Raw genomic sequence first — 17,228 nt, 5'->3', positions numbered from 1 at the left:
CATGGGTCTCAAGGTGAGGCGCACAAAGGAATGCGCGCCTTCTTTGAAGCTCTAAGGCCCAAAGCTTTCGGCTGTAGTTTTTTTTTTCATTACTTTTAGAAAATAATAATTATTAGGGTTTTTCTTCTTTATTAATTAAAAAAATAAAACCCTAAATGCAAAAATCCTTGTTTTTATGGTTTATTTATTTATTTTTCATATTCCCACTTCAGTTATGCTCTCTATTCTATTTTCTAATCAAAGAAAATTAGTAAACAAGGTAGTAGTATATTAATTGCACACTTTTGGTTTCGTTCTCTAGTTCACTCCTTTTAAGAGCTTGTGTCCCTTGAGCATTTGTCTTTTCGAGAATTCTACATTGAAAAAATGAAGAGACTTCATAATCTATATTAGATATATGCTCCACTCGTTGTCAATTGGTTTTGAGATGAGACTCATGTCTATCTAGTATTGTATTAGAGCAGGAGGTCCTATTTTTGAAATAATATAATGTCATTTCCTTCTCCATTAATATTGAGTTTCATTTATTGGCCTTTTGAAAAATATTCAAGTCCACAAGTGAGGGAGAGTGTTGAAGTATTGATATTATTAAATTTACCGTAATCTATAAGCTTAAACTTTTGGATTCGTGAGTGATTTGACAAGTCTTTATTCAATGAAAAGTTTCGTTTATGGTTTTGAAAAAATTGCATACTTTTGGTTCTTAAGTACACATTTGGTTCAGGTACGCATAGAAGCTGCTCTATCATTGCGCACATTGACAGAGGTTGATCCTAACTGTGTTGGTGGGTTATTTTCTTATGGAGTGACCATGCTAACAGCTCTAAGAGAGAATGTTTCGTATGAAAAGGTGCTACTACCTCCATTTATACTACTTCCTAATTGGTACTGCTAACTATTCAATTCTTCACTCACCACAACTTCAATTGTAATAATTTTCTGGTTTCTTTGCATCCGTAATTTATAGATTTACTCTCTGTTTTTCCCTCTCGATTTTCTGTGTGCCTTTATTCAAAACTTGCTGTGTAGTGTATTTGGAGGCAAGGAAGCTGTTTGAATTCGATCAATGACCTATTTGCTACCTAACTTAATCTTATATTTAATTGATTCATAACAATTTATGAGGAAAAATATATTATGCATCTTTAGTCTTTGGAAGTTGCTAATTTTGATTGGGTGCTGATTGGCATAATCATGCTTGTCTATGCCCCTGATAGCCTCTAGCCCTCATACTTCCATTCTATGTATTTCCTTGGCATGTTATTTTACTCATGCTAACCTCTGAATCAGCTTTTGTGCTCTTTCTTGATAATGTCGGTCCGTTATTCTGTTTCAAATTTGAGTATGGGCGAAGGTTATTTGTGGAAATTCAACCTTTTAATGATGTTTCTCTTTTACAACATTCTCTGACATTTGCTAACCGATATATTCCTGAAACACATTATAATTCTCAACGGATTCATTGTTGAAAAGTACTAAGCATGTGCTTTACTAGTTATGGTTTTGATTGTTGATTGGTTTTACGTCTAACTACAGAATTACAATTTGCAATTGGAGCTCGATTCCTTGCATGGTCAAGCTGCTGTATTGGCAGCTTTAGTGTCTGTATCTCCCAAACTACCTCTCGGTTATCCAGCCAGGTAACTTTCCTTTTGCATTCATTCAAAGTCGGTTGTAGATGTTTCTTTAACTCTTAATCAAATTTTGACTTCTGATTTCTTATCCAAAAAAAAAAAAAAAAAATAAATAAATAAAAGAAAGGAAAAAGAAAATGCAGACATCCTGCCTTTTCTGCCTATTATAGAGTTCAATACTCGCTTGTTCTACCTTGAGACTCAGTTGTTTGCCACATGTTTGTATATGAGTGAAAATGCATCTCTCTCGATCAATTTCTGGTGTTATAAGCGGTCTCAGTTTGTACAAAATTTCTTGCTTGAGCACAAAACATTTCTTTATATATGGAGTTGTTGTCCTAGCATATCTCTTGACGTTTCTGTCAACATTTCTTCAAATTTGAGCTTTTGAAATTTCTGTTAACCTCAATAGCGTTTTGTTTGGCACCTCTTACACAAACGAGGTAATATCATTCTCAATTCCTTTTCTCATGACCAGATTTCCTAGATCAGTGCTTGAAGTATCAAAGAAAATGCTGACAGATCCCTCCCGCAATCCTGGTGCTTCCACTGTCGAGAACGAAGCTGGATGGTTACTTTTATCATCATTATTAGCTTGTATGCCTAAGGAGGTAGACAGTGACTGCCAGGTTTTGTTTTTTACTAATTTCTGCTACAAACGTGTAAGTTGCGTTTTTTGGTGCATAAAGGAACTTGAAGACCAGGTTTTTGATATTCTTTCCTTGTGGGCTGCGTTTTTTACTGGAAACATGGAACATGAAATCAAGCAAACTGAAGATTTGACTTCAAAGATATGGTAAGCCAATTTGGAAATTTTGTTTGGAAAGGACCAACGTTTCTTGAATTGTGATGATGAATATTACTGATCAGTTGTGACATCCCTATTATTTGTTCGCCAGGATTTTTTATATCTGCTTTAGGATGATGTCTTCTCATGTTGTGTGTATTTTCCTATTACAATGGAAACCGTGTATTGTTTGCCTAAAGACATTTTAAATTACAAATCCATCATTTCATTATGTTTTGATGATAATTTTTAAGCCAGTTGATATTTCACATTGCACACACATCACTAAAGTATTTCCTGATGTTGGTTTCTAAGTTTGTTATATTACATGTCCATGGCAGAGTAAATATATTGATACAATAATGAAGTTGGTAGTTAATGGTTTCCTTGTGTCCGTTATACCTAAATTCCTTGCATTGTTTTTATAAGGTCATGGGCATCTGGGTTGCGATAGTTGCACTTGCAATTAAGCTTTCATATATATATATATTTTTTATCTTAACATAGGAGTCACTGAATGTATTTTATGTGGGAGAATCCTGATTATTGTTAGCTAAGGTTGAAAGTGCGATGATATCGCAATTGTCAAAAAGGAAAGTTGAACAAATCAAATGTTACCTTCCGAAGAGAATTTCTAGATTTAATGCCTGATGTTAGAATTTCTTTTCTTTTTCTTCCCCACAATATTGGATCTGTAATTTCAGATCTATGTAGTATACGTTTGGATGCTTACAAAAAAAAAAAAAAAAAGAATCCAAGAAAAACAAAAGAAATCTGCAATCCTTAATACTTGACGAGCTGGAGACGTGGAAGTTTTAACATTAAGAAGTTTGAGCATAACTTCTGATATTTAGAAGGCTCTAGCCTTAAAGGTTATGTAAAAAGGACACTTTTGATTGATATTTTTGTGAAATTCAAATATTAAAGTATTCTTCCCCACTAACTGTTTACAAAGAAGTACCCCAGTTAGAATCATTTACAATAGGAACTAGATAAGAAACATGTTAGACCTTGTAAAAGTAATGTTCCAATTTCATTGATTAAGGAAAAAATTACAAATTCATGGCTTTTAAAAGAGGCTTTCGATTGTAAATTAAGCAACCGGCTTCCCTCCCTCTCACTGGCTTCTGCCTTAATACCGACTGTATTACCAAAGGTCACCTCAAACATTGGCCCACCCTCTCAGCATAAGTACCTTGCACAAGCAACTCTGACACATAAAAAACTCACGCTTGGCATAACCATACCAAACTATTGCTTGGTGTCTGGGTTTTCCTGTCCTTTTGACGGAGAGGCATTTAATGTTGGGAGTCAACTTATCAGTGCATCTCAATGATTACATACTACGATGATATATAGAGGCTGCTTCTTGAAAATCAATTCAATAAAACTAAAAGGGGCTTTCAGATTAGTAGGGGCAAGCTGTAAACTTTTTAAATACTTTTTGTTTTGCAAAGTAAGTATTGAGGACAAGTGGATCTATTAAAATAAGACAGAATGATAACCACTTATGAAAAATAGGGAAACATTCAGAAATTCCTTTTACGAGAAAACAAATAATTTTAGTGTTAAATTTTCTTCCAAATTTTTGTTTCACTTTGTCTTATGATGTGATTTGATCCTTCTTTGTATTCTCTTCTTTTCCACTCTTTTTGGCGTTTATATCTTATGAGCATTAGTCTCTAGGAAAAATTTCTTCTCTTGCTCAAAAAAAAAAAACTGTTCACTAAAATATTACTATTCCTTTGCTTTCAACTGTACCAGAACATTTAGCCACGATCATTTCCCATTATTTTAATTTTAATTTTTTTACATGGAAAAAGCTATTCATTGATTGAGGAAAAGGAAGATACCATTTTCCTTTTACATTCTTAAGTGATACAGTGATACTCCTCCTCATACTAGTGTACTTTATTTAGAATAAGACATTTGAATAATTTATTATTTATGGGTAGTTTGTTGAAAGAATAATCTAGTTATATCTACTTACATAGTTTTCTTAATTTTTTTTGCAGTGTTTGGTCTACTGCCATTGATGCGCTTACAGCATTTATTAGATGCTTCATTTCTCCAAATGTCCAAAGTGCTGGGGTTTTTCTTCAACCAGTGATTGTTTACTTGAGCAGGTTGGTTTCTTTAGTTTTAGTTAATTTAAATTATTTTAATATGGATTCCCAAATATTTTCTTCAATTTCATGCACAAGCGTGTTTTAGCTTTTTATCTAAATATTCTTGCAATTGAATGGAAAGCAGAGTTCTATCCCATATTTCATTATTAGCGATCAAGGATCTAGCCAGTTCGAGACCTGCGTTAAACATCTTGATCATAAGGACGTTAATTGCTTACCAGTCTCTTCCTGATCCCATGGTGTATAAAAATGACCACTCTCAGATTATTCAGCTATGCACAACTCCTTTTAGGTAACGAGCACCTTCAGTTGATGGTGGTGTTATCATTTCCTCTTTAGTTTAAATTTTTCCTTCAGTATTATTGATGTGACAGTTTGCTCCTGCTTGTCCGGTTAAATTGAAAGGGATGCATCTGGATGTGAAGAAAGCTCGTGCTTGAGGTTACTACTTGACAGACGAGATGCATGGTTGGGTCCATGGATTCCTGGAAGGTGATATAGATTAATTTCTGCTGATTCTGATAATCTGTTTTTCTCCGAACTATTTAACTTGGAGTTTTTGAGTTTTAGGTTCCCTTTATATTTTCTTACAAATTTGATTAGGTTGAATTATTTCATACAGTGGTGGACTTGCCTTTTTGAATGATTTTACCTTCTAGTTCTGCCTTCAAAAGGACAAAAAAAAAGGAAAAAGAAAGATAAAAGCTAGGAATTAGTTTAAGGGCTGTCCTTAAAAGAGAGTTCTCCCTTTTATTGTTGACGTAGGGATTCGTTCGAGGATGAGCTTCGTGCTTTTCAAGGGGGAAAAGATGGGCTTGTGCCTACGATATGGGAAGATGAAATTTCAAATTTTGCTCAGGTACTTATCTTTTTCCACCTCAATTTTTTTAAGAAACAAGATTCAAATGTTCAAAGTTTATCAACTCTAAAAGTGTAATAAAATAAAAATCTGAAAGCATAGATGGTATAAAAGAAACTCAAATCATACAAATAACCCTGAAAGGATCATAATTATTTTCCTTCCGCTTGTTTCTATTTTATTTTAGTCTAGGTCATTTTTTCTCTACGATACCTTTACAATCTGTAAAGGAATTTATCCTCAATATTGGAATCCTTATTTACAACTTTCCCCCACCTTTTCAGCTTCAATTTCAAGTTTCTATTCATGATTGTAATATTCTTTTTTCTATTGCCACAATGGAGAAGTCTCACTGCTAAGCAGTATCTTGCTTTGTATTTTAAATGATGAACTCCTGTTTATAGCTTCTTTGTGATGCTAATTCAATAGAAGAACGAATGAATCCTACATTTGATTATTTCCCAAGAACATGAATGCCAATCGGGTTAGAGACTGTCAGCCAATAAACCTTGTCTCATCTTTTTACAAAATTACAGTCAAGGTATTAGCGGAAAGGCTTAAAAAGGTGCTCCTTATTTTACTTGATGAAAGTCAAAATGACATTTATTGAAGCAGATTTTAGATTAATCTTGATCACTGCTGAGACTGGGAAATTTCAGTTATCAGATACTTCTATCATGGATGTTGGAAAATTTCTGTGGGGTTTCTTCTTCTTTAGATTTTGTTTCTTGATTTCCCCTTCATTATTCTGCATTTCGGGCCTTCGTTTTTCCTCTCTGAAAATTTATTTTGAACATGAAGCCAGAGACAATAAACAAAATATTGGTGAACCAGATGCTTCTGTGCTTTGGGGTTATCTTTGCTTGTCAGGTTTGAATTGTCATGACTCAATTTGGATTTTTAAATATGTTCCAAATTATGGCGTTTCCTTATGTAATTAACATGATTGTATAACTAAAACCAGGACAGCAGTGGAATGCTGTCCTTACTTGGAGTCATGGAGCAGTGTCTGAAAACCGGAAAGAAACAGCCATGGTATTCTGCTAGCGTCACTAATATATGTGTGGGGCTGCTTGCAGGTTTCAAGGTAATGATTATGTTCTCATATTTGTTCGTGTAGCTTTTTGAGACGTTGAGATTTACAAATGAACCAATAAATTTTGTTAGGCGCTTCTGTCTTTGCGTGTGCCATCTGTAAGCCTTGAGATTTTAAGTTCTGCCCAGGGTATTTTTCAGGTAAACTTTTTTTGTTTGTTTATGTTGTATTCCTTCGATGTTTTAGGATTTGTTTACTTTGTCTCTTTCTTAAAGATTTTGATTTGAACAGAGTATTATAGCTGCTGGAGACATTTGTGCATCACAACGTAGAGCTGCTGCCGAAGGTCTTGGGTTATTGGCCCGTCTTGGGAATGACATTTTCACTGCAAGAATGGTATACTCCTTTTCAATTCACACACGAACTTCTCTATGTATTAAGGATTATGCCACAAAGGTGGCATTCTTTTATTTTTCGAATTTACCCTGGTCATCTATTTTCATTAGATCTGCTCTTTATCAGTCTTACATGTTATATAAACAGATCAGGTCGCTACTTGGTGACCTAACTGGAATGGCAGACTCTGCTTATGCCGGATCAATTGCTTTGGCACTCGGCTGCATACATAGAAGGTTGGTAGTTAAAAGATCCTCTGAACTCCCCCAAAATTATTCTTTTTAGCCTTTATTGGCTTTGAGAATTGTATACTGTATTAAATCAACAGTTTCAATTTGAGCATACTGATCGTGTTCCATCTATTTGATTTATTTATTGTTCTAATTTCTAGTTTTTGATAGGAACAAATTTTTGAAACATAATGAACAGGGAGATTAAGTTGTTTCTTATTAAAAAAATGAATAGGAAGTACCCCTTTTATTTATTGTTCTAATTTCTAGTGTTGTTGGCTGATAAGACTTGTCTTTGTGAATTGCGTCACATCGTCTCGAAGGTTTGCCCAATAGTACCCCTTTTAAGAAGGGCGTAGGTTCTCTGTCACCTATGTGACTTGCACAGAGTGTCGTGGCATTCCTTCAGTAGAAATCTCCCAAGGTTCCCTGTTTAGGGAACATACAATCGATTTCCTTTGGTAAGAAGTAGGGAAAACTGGCGGGTTTTCCCTCCTTGGCCAACTGCATGATGGCCTGGGTGGCCAAGTCTTGGCCACCACTCAACTTGCTTGCCTATATAAGCTAGCATACATAGGAAGAATTAACGACTAGTCACATCCCCCATATAACATCCTTGATGTGACTAGTCGTCAATTGTAATTATCCTCTTTCTTTAATCTTCTTGAAATGGAAGCCATTTTGTCAGTACCTTTCTTGGTCTACCGCATGTTTCTTATAAAAAAAATACACCAGACTTACTGAGTTACCAAGGGAAATGAATAAGCAAGTTATCTAAGTTATTTTCCAAGGTTAATACGCAACACACACCATCAGGTAGATACGATAGTGTCCTCTTGCTTTGGCTTTTGTGAGGAATGATCCGACTTGATCAAGTTTCTACAGATAAGACTTAAAGAAGTTGATCATCTTTTTCCCTGTTCAAAATTATTTTATCAACGTTCTCTTATGGTCTCATGTGGTCTGCAAGTGCTTATGTACTTCTCTGTCTAAAAATTCCTCACCTATGCGTTTTCCTTTACTTTCAGTGCAGGAGGGATGGCTCTGTCAACATTAGTTACAGCAACGGTGAATTCAATATCTATGCTAGCTCGAAGTTCAGTTACCAGTTTGCAGACATGGGCTTTGCATGGACTTCTTTTGACTATTGAAGCTGCTGGCTTGTCCTATGTATCCCAAGTTCAGGTGTTCGACTTATGGTTTGAGCATTCTTAAAACTTGAATCTTCGTTTCTAACCTGATCTCTGTTACATTTTATCTTTGTACTGCCGTTTCCCCTCTTTGTTAGATCCCTCGTAATTTTTGAATTTTTGTTGGGCTCTATTTTTTACTTTTTTTTTTTCATTGGTTGTTGTCTCAAATTCACTGTCTATATTTTTTAACTTGCCTTTACGAAAGTTTTGCTTTCATTAGAAAGGGAAAAGAGCAGTAAGTCTTTTCCAATAAAAAGATCCAAGTATTTGAACTTGAGATCCTAGCGTGAAGATTAGGAAAACGAGGAACATCCTGATAAAGAAAAACTGTATCAAAGATGAACACAAAAGACATGGGAAATAAAATTTTAAGCCACACAAGATCGTCGTCCTCCAGACGGTTCTGAAAGTCACTTGAATTAGTTTGTTTCCAAATATACCAAATGATTGGAAAAATAGAAAAACTAAAGGGAACCTTCTTTGTTGGATTTGCCCAAACTGTTTGACCTAATTGATTCTGAAAATGGAAAATAGCTCATCTCATAAGTCATAAGCCACTGAACATTGAAATTAGTGGTAATCACCATTCATACCATCTTTACCTCCCAAAACTGAAAACTGCAGTCTGCAGACGTAATGTGAATTTGGGGGTGTGTAATCCATACCCCATCCATACTTGCACTATCACTTGCCAATTAAAAGCACAATTATAGAGACTAACAAAGTTATGAAAATTGTGGTGGGATAGATTCTTTCTTGCAGAATAGAGAATTCGCTTACTATCTGGTATTTAATTTCTACAAACCTAAGATGTTGAAGATTAATCATTGGACTCTTAGAAAAGAGATGAAATAGAAGCATCATGAGAAGTACTTAAACAAAATGTTTTCAAACCAAATATCCGTCTAAAATCTAATAGGATCAAGCAAGCCAATAGACAAGCAATCATAATTTCACAATTTAGTTTACCTGTGGAGATTAATTTTCAAGGACTCCTACGAGACTTTCCAGAACCAATGTTGATCGCCTGTATTAGTTTGAACCCAGTTCTTGTTTTAAATATAGTTTTATACTGTTGGAAGTCTTCTTGGAATACATCAAATTGTCAATAGCTTGCCCACTGCTGCAAAGAGTTCACTACTCGCGGTTTAAGAAGGAGCTAATTTTGTTGTCTTGTTTAAAATGGTTTATATAAGTAGTCCCACAAGAGATATTATTGTTTTTTTTTTTGTGTGTTGATGGGAGAGAGCTTTGAGGATTTACATATCTTTGAATCCATGTGTAATAAACAGGTTCTGGTGGACTTCGATCACATCTTGTGGAGGAGGAATCTATAGACTTCTATCTTGTTTTTAGCCCCTAGTTAGGTTTTTGTATGAATTACGTTCTTCTGAATTTTCATTTTGAAATTTTTTTGGGTGGGGGGAATTCCCTTGCTGGAATTTTCTCGTCATCCTTTCATTGTTTGGTTAGGGATGAATAGGTGGTCTTTTTGAAGCTTTTTTATTACATGTATACATTTATATTACTTGAAATGTTTTGGGCTTTATTTTCTGAGGCCATTTCTTCTATTCTTCTGTTCTTATTTCTTTGAGGGCCCTTCTGTTTGGTGTAGATGGGTACCAATTGAAATAATTTGAAAAATAAAGTTCAGAAATCAGAGTGAATGGTTTCTTGTTTCCCAGTGAGTAGGATAAAACTAAAATGATAATGGAAGTTGGATGAAAATTGATGAAAGCTGGATTCTCATGTGGAAAAACTTTAGCTGTATATTTACAGAATGCTGCAGATTTTGCGACTCACTGGCCGTTAAAAACAGCAGCTGGAAAGTTAAATAGGTAGTCAAATTGTTTGGTCGTTTTCTATAACCACCTTGATCACTCTAGCGTAATGGCTACCATAGTTATGGAACCAGTTGGGAATTATGAGCAATTTCAGTAACTAACTAATTGACAATATTATTTTTTTTGTTAGATCCTTCTCATCCTCAGGTTGATTATACGATACTAGATTTGTGATATTGTTTATCCAAAGAAATACTAAATTCTGATATTGAATTCTCGGTGGAGAATCCTCTCATTTAGTGCTATAATTCTTGGACATTGAACTATTAATTTTATTGATACAGCTTGCAATTGTTTCCATTTTCTTTTTCCCTGCATTATGCTTAATTATCTGAATGACTTTTTGTTACTTTCTTCCTGACAAAGTTTATTTTTATCTGTTTTAGGCGACTCTTAGCCTTGCACTGGATATCCTTCTATCAGAGGAGAATGGATTAATTGACCTTCAGCAAGGAGTCGGTCGCTTAATAAATGCTGTTGTTGCTGTTCTTGGTCCTGAACTGGCCCCAGGAAGCATTTTCTTTTCACGTTGCAAGGTATTACTTGTCTTTCAACTTTCTTGACCAAGCTTAGGTTGATACATGTTATTTAATTGGAAGCTGGAATATTTATTGGCGTAAGGCTCAAACTAAGAAAAGAAGGGAGAAAAGTTAATCCCTCACCGAAGAGGATCAAGATACATTCATATAGCATAAAAAGAAAAGGCAGCATGCAAAAGAAAGCTGGACTCAGCTCTCCTCTGTACTGTTTCTTGTCCTTCATTCTTGTCTTTGAAAATCATACTCAAAGGCAGCTCAAAGTAGTTGTTGGACATAGCTTAGCTGAGGATAAAAAAAGGAACAAACCACCTCTAAAACAAAATTATGGAAGTAGATGTCATTGAAGTTCCTACTTTTTGATAAGAAAAAAATAAAAGAATACACGACGAGCATACAAAAAGAGAAACCCACATAAAAGAACCAAACTACAAGAAAGAGTTCTAGTAAAGAGAAATAAGACCTTGCGAATTATTACAAAGGAGCCTAGAAACAGAGCCCAAAGAGAGACAAATAATCTAATTAAGACCAAATATCGCTATAAATTTTATTTTTGGGACAAGAAATTTTCATTAATATAATAAAACGAGACTAATGCGTAAAATTATTTGTCTATAGTGGGTGGATGCAACGTGCCAGAAAATTTTAAAAATTACTTGACTATGGATGCAACGTCAGAATCTATTTTTCATATTTTTCCACAGAATGACATTTATTTATTTATAAGCTTTCTATCTGGACGAATAAACTTTGATCTATAATGGGTGTTACTTTCAGTCCGTTGTTGCAGAGATCAGCTCCTGGCAAGAAGCATCAATCATGCTTGAGTAAGTTGATTTTCCCATTCCCACCCCCCCCAATACACACATCCTTGGAGAAGAAAGTTTGATGCGTGATCAATATGTTGCTCAAATTACTGGCCTTTTAGTTCTATAGCTATGTCAATTCTTCGCCTGTTTGGTATAATCCACTAGTACCTAATATTTGCTACTCTCGCGTGGAGAACATCTGAGCATGAACATATCTGACCATCGTCCTCTTTCTGAAATTCAAAATGCATAAGTTCAATTAACTTTGGCCAAAATCAAATAGTTGTTTTCTTTTTCACGTTTGTCCTTTTGTTGGCAATGATAGTCTGTCACATGCTATTGCTGCAGGAGTGTCCGATTTACACAACAACTTGCTTTGTTTGCTCCACAAGCCGTTTCTGTGCGCACCCACTTGCAAGTTCTTCTCCCAACATTAGTCTCTAAACAGGTTTTGACCCTCTGGATTATGAAATGAACTTCCGAATTTCTTGTCTAGGATTCCTACTCCCTACTCCCTAATCTTCTCTCTCTCTCATTCGCACTATTTTTCTTTTGAGAATGCAGCCAACATTGCGACATCTTGCTATAGCTACTCTACGGCATCTTATTGAAAAGGATCCAGTATGTTTTCTTTTCCTAATTACTTTACCTATTTTTCTTTTCTTTGCCCCATTTTTATGGCTGGTTTGAATCCTTCATGAAATGTTGTTCTTAGGTTCCAATCATCGAGGAGCAAATAGAGGAGAGCTTATTTCATATGTTGGATGAAGAAACTGATTCAAAGTAAGCCATGAATGAATTTCTTCATGTTGACTAAACTTTGAGGGCCAATTTTTTATGGTTTTGTTCTAAGTAGGATTTCTTGTTTTCCCTCTGAAGTTTAGCTATGATACATCTGCTTCTGCTGTTTGAACAGGCAGGTTACATGTACAAGGCATGTGCAGAAAAAATGACTTAAATCTATTAAAAGAACATCAAACTGAAAAGAAACTCTGCTTCTCTGTGCAATTTGTTCTACTAGTAGTTAGCTGTTTTGTTATATGTTTTTTATGCGATTGTTGATTTAGTTTTTCTTTTATTATTTAAATTTCCTCCTTATTTTATTTTGGTTCAAATACTGTTTTGGATTCTGTACTTTTGGCTTTGTTTCATTTTGGTTTCAATACTCTTAATATTTGTTCATTTTGATTTCAATACGTTCGAACTATTTGTCTTGGTCTTTGAATTTTTTTAAAATGTTACCATTTTGGTCCCTATTTACAAATTCAAACACAAATTTATTCACAATAGAAGTCATTTAATACAAATTTATGGTTACATTTTAAGGAAGTTAGAGAATGAAGTTTCATGCTAACATATTGATCAAAAGAAATGAGATAAAAATGAAATGTAGGGACCAAATTGGTCACTTTTTAAAATTGTGGGGGCAAACAAATATTTTGAAAGTACTTGGTTGAAAGCAAGAGACCAAAATGGACATATTGAATGTATAAGGACCAAAATGAACTAAGCCAAAAATATAGGGACCAAAATAATATTTAAACCTTTTATTTTCTTATGGAAGCACAATCCTTGATATAGTTGGACATCTTACATCTTGGTGAAATTATTTTCTTATGGAACACAATCCTTGAAATGGTTGGACATCTTACATCTTGGTGAAAAATGATTTAGATGTATGATTTCTTTTGTTCTGAAAAAGAAACGGGGACTTCCAAACAGGCATAAGGAGCACCGAAAAGTCATGCAGACAAGGTGTTCCCTTGCTATGGAGGGGGAGGGATCCAACAAAACACCTTCAATCTAAGTTGATTATAGAAGTTGTGCATTAGCAAAAATCTTTGTATAAGGCCCTCCAATATGAGGCTGTAAGCTGAATAAAATCATTAAAAAAAAAAAAACCCCATAAAAATCCCTGAAATTCGCATTATTTCTTTCATCTCATATATACTGCAACAGAGCTGTAGAAGTATTTTTTGGAAAAGGATTTCTGAATGCTGAGTTCTCCAAGAAACTACCTTGATAGAAACAAAAAAGGCTTCTTCCAAGAAACTTTTGAAATTCGAACCAACGCCTTGAGGAGAGAGATCCATTATCTTTAAAAGGAGCTATTTTCAGACTTGTAGAGAAAACTATCATTTAACTACAAAATACATGATAAGAATAGATGCCAATAACTTGATGAGAGGGTCATTAATGCCCATAAATCTCCAATGGAAACAACATTAACAGCCTCTATCCTCAGAGATGTAAGAAGCAAAAGAAAAATCAAGTGCCACAAAATCTTATCTGTTATTAATCTTCCCACATCAAAAATCCCTGCAAAAATAACATCATTAATATAGATAACTATATAAAATATTTTCATATAAAATATGAATTTGGAAAAATAGATATCAAATGTTACGGGCATCTTTGATTCCTTACCATTGTTTTGTGACTTTTGCAGCATTGCAAATATGGTGCGGACCACAATCGTGCGCTTACTGTATGCATCATGCCCTTCGTGCCCTTCCCACTGGATAGCAATATGTCGAAATATTGTAAGTTCTTTTACTTGCTCAAATTCACGTGATGTTATTTTTTTCATCATTTTCAATTCGTAAACATTGAAGTAATTGACTTATTTACTTCCTTGTGTGAGGGCCATTGTTCAAATAATCGGTTCCCCTCGTTCCGTTGTACTGTTAATCTTTTCACAGTAATGAGATAAAAGATTACATTGTTTCTTCAAGTTTAGGTCAATTTGGCATGCTTTTGGATCTTGGTCATGATAAATAAACTATGCTCCTTGGCATTTGAAGTCAACTTACATCAATGTAATTTTTCAACAATTCACTATATATGATTCACTTGATTTAACTGCTGAATTGATCAGGTGCTCGCTACATCAACAAGAATAAATATTGAGTATAATTCCAACTCAGAAAAAGATTCTTCAAATGCTCTAGATGGTGACATAAAGTCGGACGTTGGAGATGATGATGAGAATATGGTTTCTAGCCACAAGAGAGTTCCAATACCAGGACATACTTTAGAGGCTTCCAATACTATTACTCAAAGGGATAAACACCTTAGATATCGAACCAGAGTTTTTGCTGCCGAGTATGTGTCTTTACTTTTTCTCCCATCTTCAGTTACAATTTTTGATGCATGCAGCGTAGTCAACCGTATTGATATTTTATTCGTATGATCCTTTCAAAAGAGAAATTTTTGTTTATGTCTTATTGCCTAGTGGTATGTTCCTTAAAAGTGACACCGGAAGGATCAAGGTCATTTTTCCATCACTGTTTAATTTTGTGTATTCCGTAGAGTTTTTAGTTTCAGCAATCCACTATTTTTGTATTAGAGATATTCTTGGAAGACATACTTGTCCCTCCACCCTCTTTCAGAGAAAAAAAAAAAAAAAAGTTTCAATGGCCGGTGGGATGTTTGCTAATTTTTTGATGTATTTGTTTGTAGAAGTGTCAGTTTTTTGTTGCAGAATTTTTGAATGGCAGAGTTAATTAATATTTCTTTGAAATAATTTTCATTTTCGATCACTGATTAGTTAATTCTGAAATAATGGAGATGCCTACAGAGAAGCTGCATGCATAACCAGACAGACATCCAGCATAACTGGGAACCTTCGTACTGTTCTTGAATCAAATAATCCCTTGATTTTGTAAAGTTTTCTTTCAGTCTTTCCCAAAGATGGTCTTTGTTCTTTGAGCCATATGGTCTGGAGGCCCCTCCACCTTCAATTGATCCTTACTTCCTAAGCTCTTGTCGAGGAGACAATGCCTTTTTCAGGTCTCCTGAGCCAAGTTTGTTGTTCTGCTTTCGTTCTCCTTCCACTAAAAGGAAGATCTATTTCAATATGGTACAGAATCCAGGACTTCTTTTTATGATGTTAAGCCTAAAAAATAGTTTTCATGTTCTGAGGGGTTCTACTGGAAACTTCTTGATTTCTTTGTTTCTACTTCATTTTTACTTGCTGCAGTTTTCTTTTGATAGCCTCATTTGTGGTCTTTCTGCTTTTGGTTCTTGGGTTGTCAGTTTGGTGGCTTTTCCTCGGAGGTTCCTTCGTGTTGGCTATGGTGCCTTGCTCCTTGTGGCTGTGGCTATCCTTGTGGAGTTTTCTTCTTTCATTGTTTGGGGATCTTTGTTTGCCGTGTCCTTTTGTTCTTGGAGAGCCTGTTTTGCGCTGTTTTTTTTTTTTTTTTTTTGGCTGGGTGTTTTTCTTTTCTCTCCCAGTGGGAGTTTATTTCATTGATCTTATTATATCTTTTTATCAATTCATTGAAAATTGTTAAATCTTTTCATTCTGGTTCAAAAGAAATCAAAGGATTTTCCATATCAGGCTTCTCCCTTCGATAAATTGCTTTGCTTTGGCTCATCTCAGGGATTTTTCATGTTCTTTTTCTTAGTCTTTTGTTGATTTCTCCTTCAATCAGAATGCCTTCAACTTTTCATTGTAATTCTCTCTATTTACTGTTTTGATTTTACTCCCTTGTGGAATTTATATCTTTTGAGCATTAATCTCTTTTCATTATATCAATGAAAGGTGTCGTTTCTGGTTAAAAAAGAAAATATTGAAAAATTGTTTCTTGTTAAAAAAAAAACATGTTATTATGATGCACTTGGTTCCCTTAGAACATGTTCAAATCTTTTTCAAACTTCCGACTCCTTTGATGATAGTATTCTTTATTTTTCTATAAAATAACTTATAAAGGCCAAAAATGTGATCCAATGTAAACTTCTTGCTCCACTTATCTTTTCATAATAAGATGAAATCTCCACTTACAATTTAAAGATTAAAATGATTTGTAAAACAAGGAATGCATTGAAAAATAAGTTGGTATGAATGGAGCACACATTCTTAGCCTTTCACTTTTTCAAATGTCACTCGTTACTTTTGTTGCCTTATAGACATAAGAATGGAGAGAAGCTTAATCAAACTTGGATCTTGTTGAAAATATGACACACTTGGGGAATTAGTGACTTTACGCAAGGAGAATGGATATCTTCAGAATAAAAAAGAAGTGAAAGGAGAATTTATTTGTTTTGATGTATGTGTATATGCTTTTTCACCTATACAACTAGAGATGCTTCATCAATTCTGTTAGAAATTTGAATTTCTTTTCACTGAGAATAATTACATCACTTGCTTGTGTGGGGGCTCTGGAAATAACGAATCAGAAGGATTTTTTACGATAAATCCATTACTTATTTGTGATTTTTTTTACCTTGTACAAGTTACGCCCTTGATCTGGAGTCTTAGACACAGGATTTTTTTTCTTTTTTCTTTTTTCTTTTCCCTCTCTCTCTCTCTCTCTTCTTCTTCTTCTTCTTCTTTTTTTTTTTTTTTTTTTGGGTATTATAGCCTAGCTCAGATCCTCCAAATTTTGGAGTCTGTGTCATTATAGGTTTAGTTTGGGAGGGAGGCTCCTCGCCCCTCTGCCCCTAGGTTGTGCTTTTTGTGATTAATACATCTCAGGTTCTTTTTAAAAAAAGGTGAATAATTACATCACTTGCCACTGGGCATTTCTTCAGTCAGTGATCCATGATAAAACTGTAATTATTGGTTACTGCAAATTGTTAATTTTCTTTTTATCAAATTAAAACCAAAATTCTGTTGTTTTACAGGTGTCTCAGTCATCTACCTGGCGCAGTTGGAAAGAATGCAGCTCATTTTGATCTTTATTTAGCAATGAATCAATTGCCTAATGGACCTAGCTCTGGTGATTGGCTAGTCCTTCATGTGCAAGAGCTTATTTCACTTGCTTATCAGGT

At 34.6% G+C, this 17,228-nt stretch overlaps 1 protein-coding gene across 3 annotated transcripts in view; it reads left to right on the top strand.

The window, feature by feature from the left end:
• LOC111445452 (protein SWEETIE) overlaps window positions 1–17,228 on the top strand; it is a 36,188-nt gene that overhangs the window by 10,353 nt on the left and 8,607 nt on the right. For all 3 annotated transcript variants that reach the window (XM_023083841.1, XM_023083842.1, XM_023083840.1), the window contains exons 12-33: window positions 725–850; window positions 1,537–1,640; window positions 2,113–2,245; window positions 2,324–2,430; window positions 4,437–4,547; window positions 4,675–4,842; window positions 4,956–5,042; window positions 5,316–5,409; window positions 6,211–6,279; window positions 6,374–6,496; window positions 6,577–6,645; window positions 6,737–6,841; window positions 6,989–7,077; window positions 8,100–8,256; window positions 10,495–10,644; window positions 11,422–11,471; window positions 11,802–11,901; window positions 12,018–12,074; window positions 12,169–12,236; window positions 13,903–13,996; window positions 14,332–14,558; window positions 17,082–17,226. In XM_023083841.1, the coding sequence (XP_022939609.1) occupies window positions 725–850; window positions 1,537–1,640; window positions 2,113–2,245; window positions 2,324–2,430; window positions 4,437–4,547; window positions 4,675–4,842; window positions 4,956–5,042; window positions 5,316–5,409; window positions 6,211–6,279; window positions 6,374–6,496; window positions 6,577–6,645; window positions 6,737–6,841; window positions 6,989–7,077; window positions 8,100–8,256; window positions 10,495–10,644; window positions 11,422–11,471; window positions 11,802–11,901; window positions 12,018–12,074; window positions 12,169–12,236; window positions 13,903–13,996; window positions 14,332–14,558; window positions 17,082–17,226 (2,433 nt within the window). The remainder of the gene's footprint in view (window positions 1–724; window positions 851–1,536; window positions 1,641–2,112; window positions 2,246–2,323; window positions 2,431–4,436; window positions 4,548–4,674; window positions 4,843–4,955; window positions 5,043–5,315; window positions 5,410–6,210; window positions 6,280–6,373; window positions 6,497–6,576; window positions 6,646–6,736; window positions 6,842–6,988; window positions 7,078–8,099; window positions 8,257–10,494; window positions 10,645–11,421; window positions 11,472–11,801; window positions 11,902–12,017; window positions 12,075–12,168; window positions 12,237–13,902; window positions 13,997–14,331; window positions 14,559–17,081; window positions 17,227–17,228) is intronic.

This window comes from Cucurbita moschata, unplaced genomic scaffold (genome assembly GCF_002738365.1).
Source record: "Cucurbita moschata cultivar Rifu unplaced genomic scaffold, Cmos_1.0 Cmo_Scf00007, whole genome shotgun sequence".
Classification (NCBI taxonomy): Eukaryota; Viridiplantae; Streptophyta; class Magnoliopsida; order Cucurbitales; family Cucurbitaceae; genus Cucurbita; species Cucurbita moschata.
The sequence above is the reverse complement of the archived record's forward strand: the minus strand, read 5'-3'. Positions and strand labels throughout refer to the sequence as shown.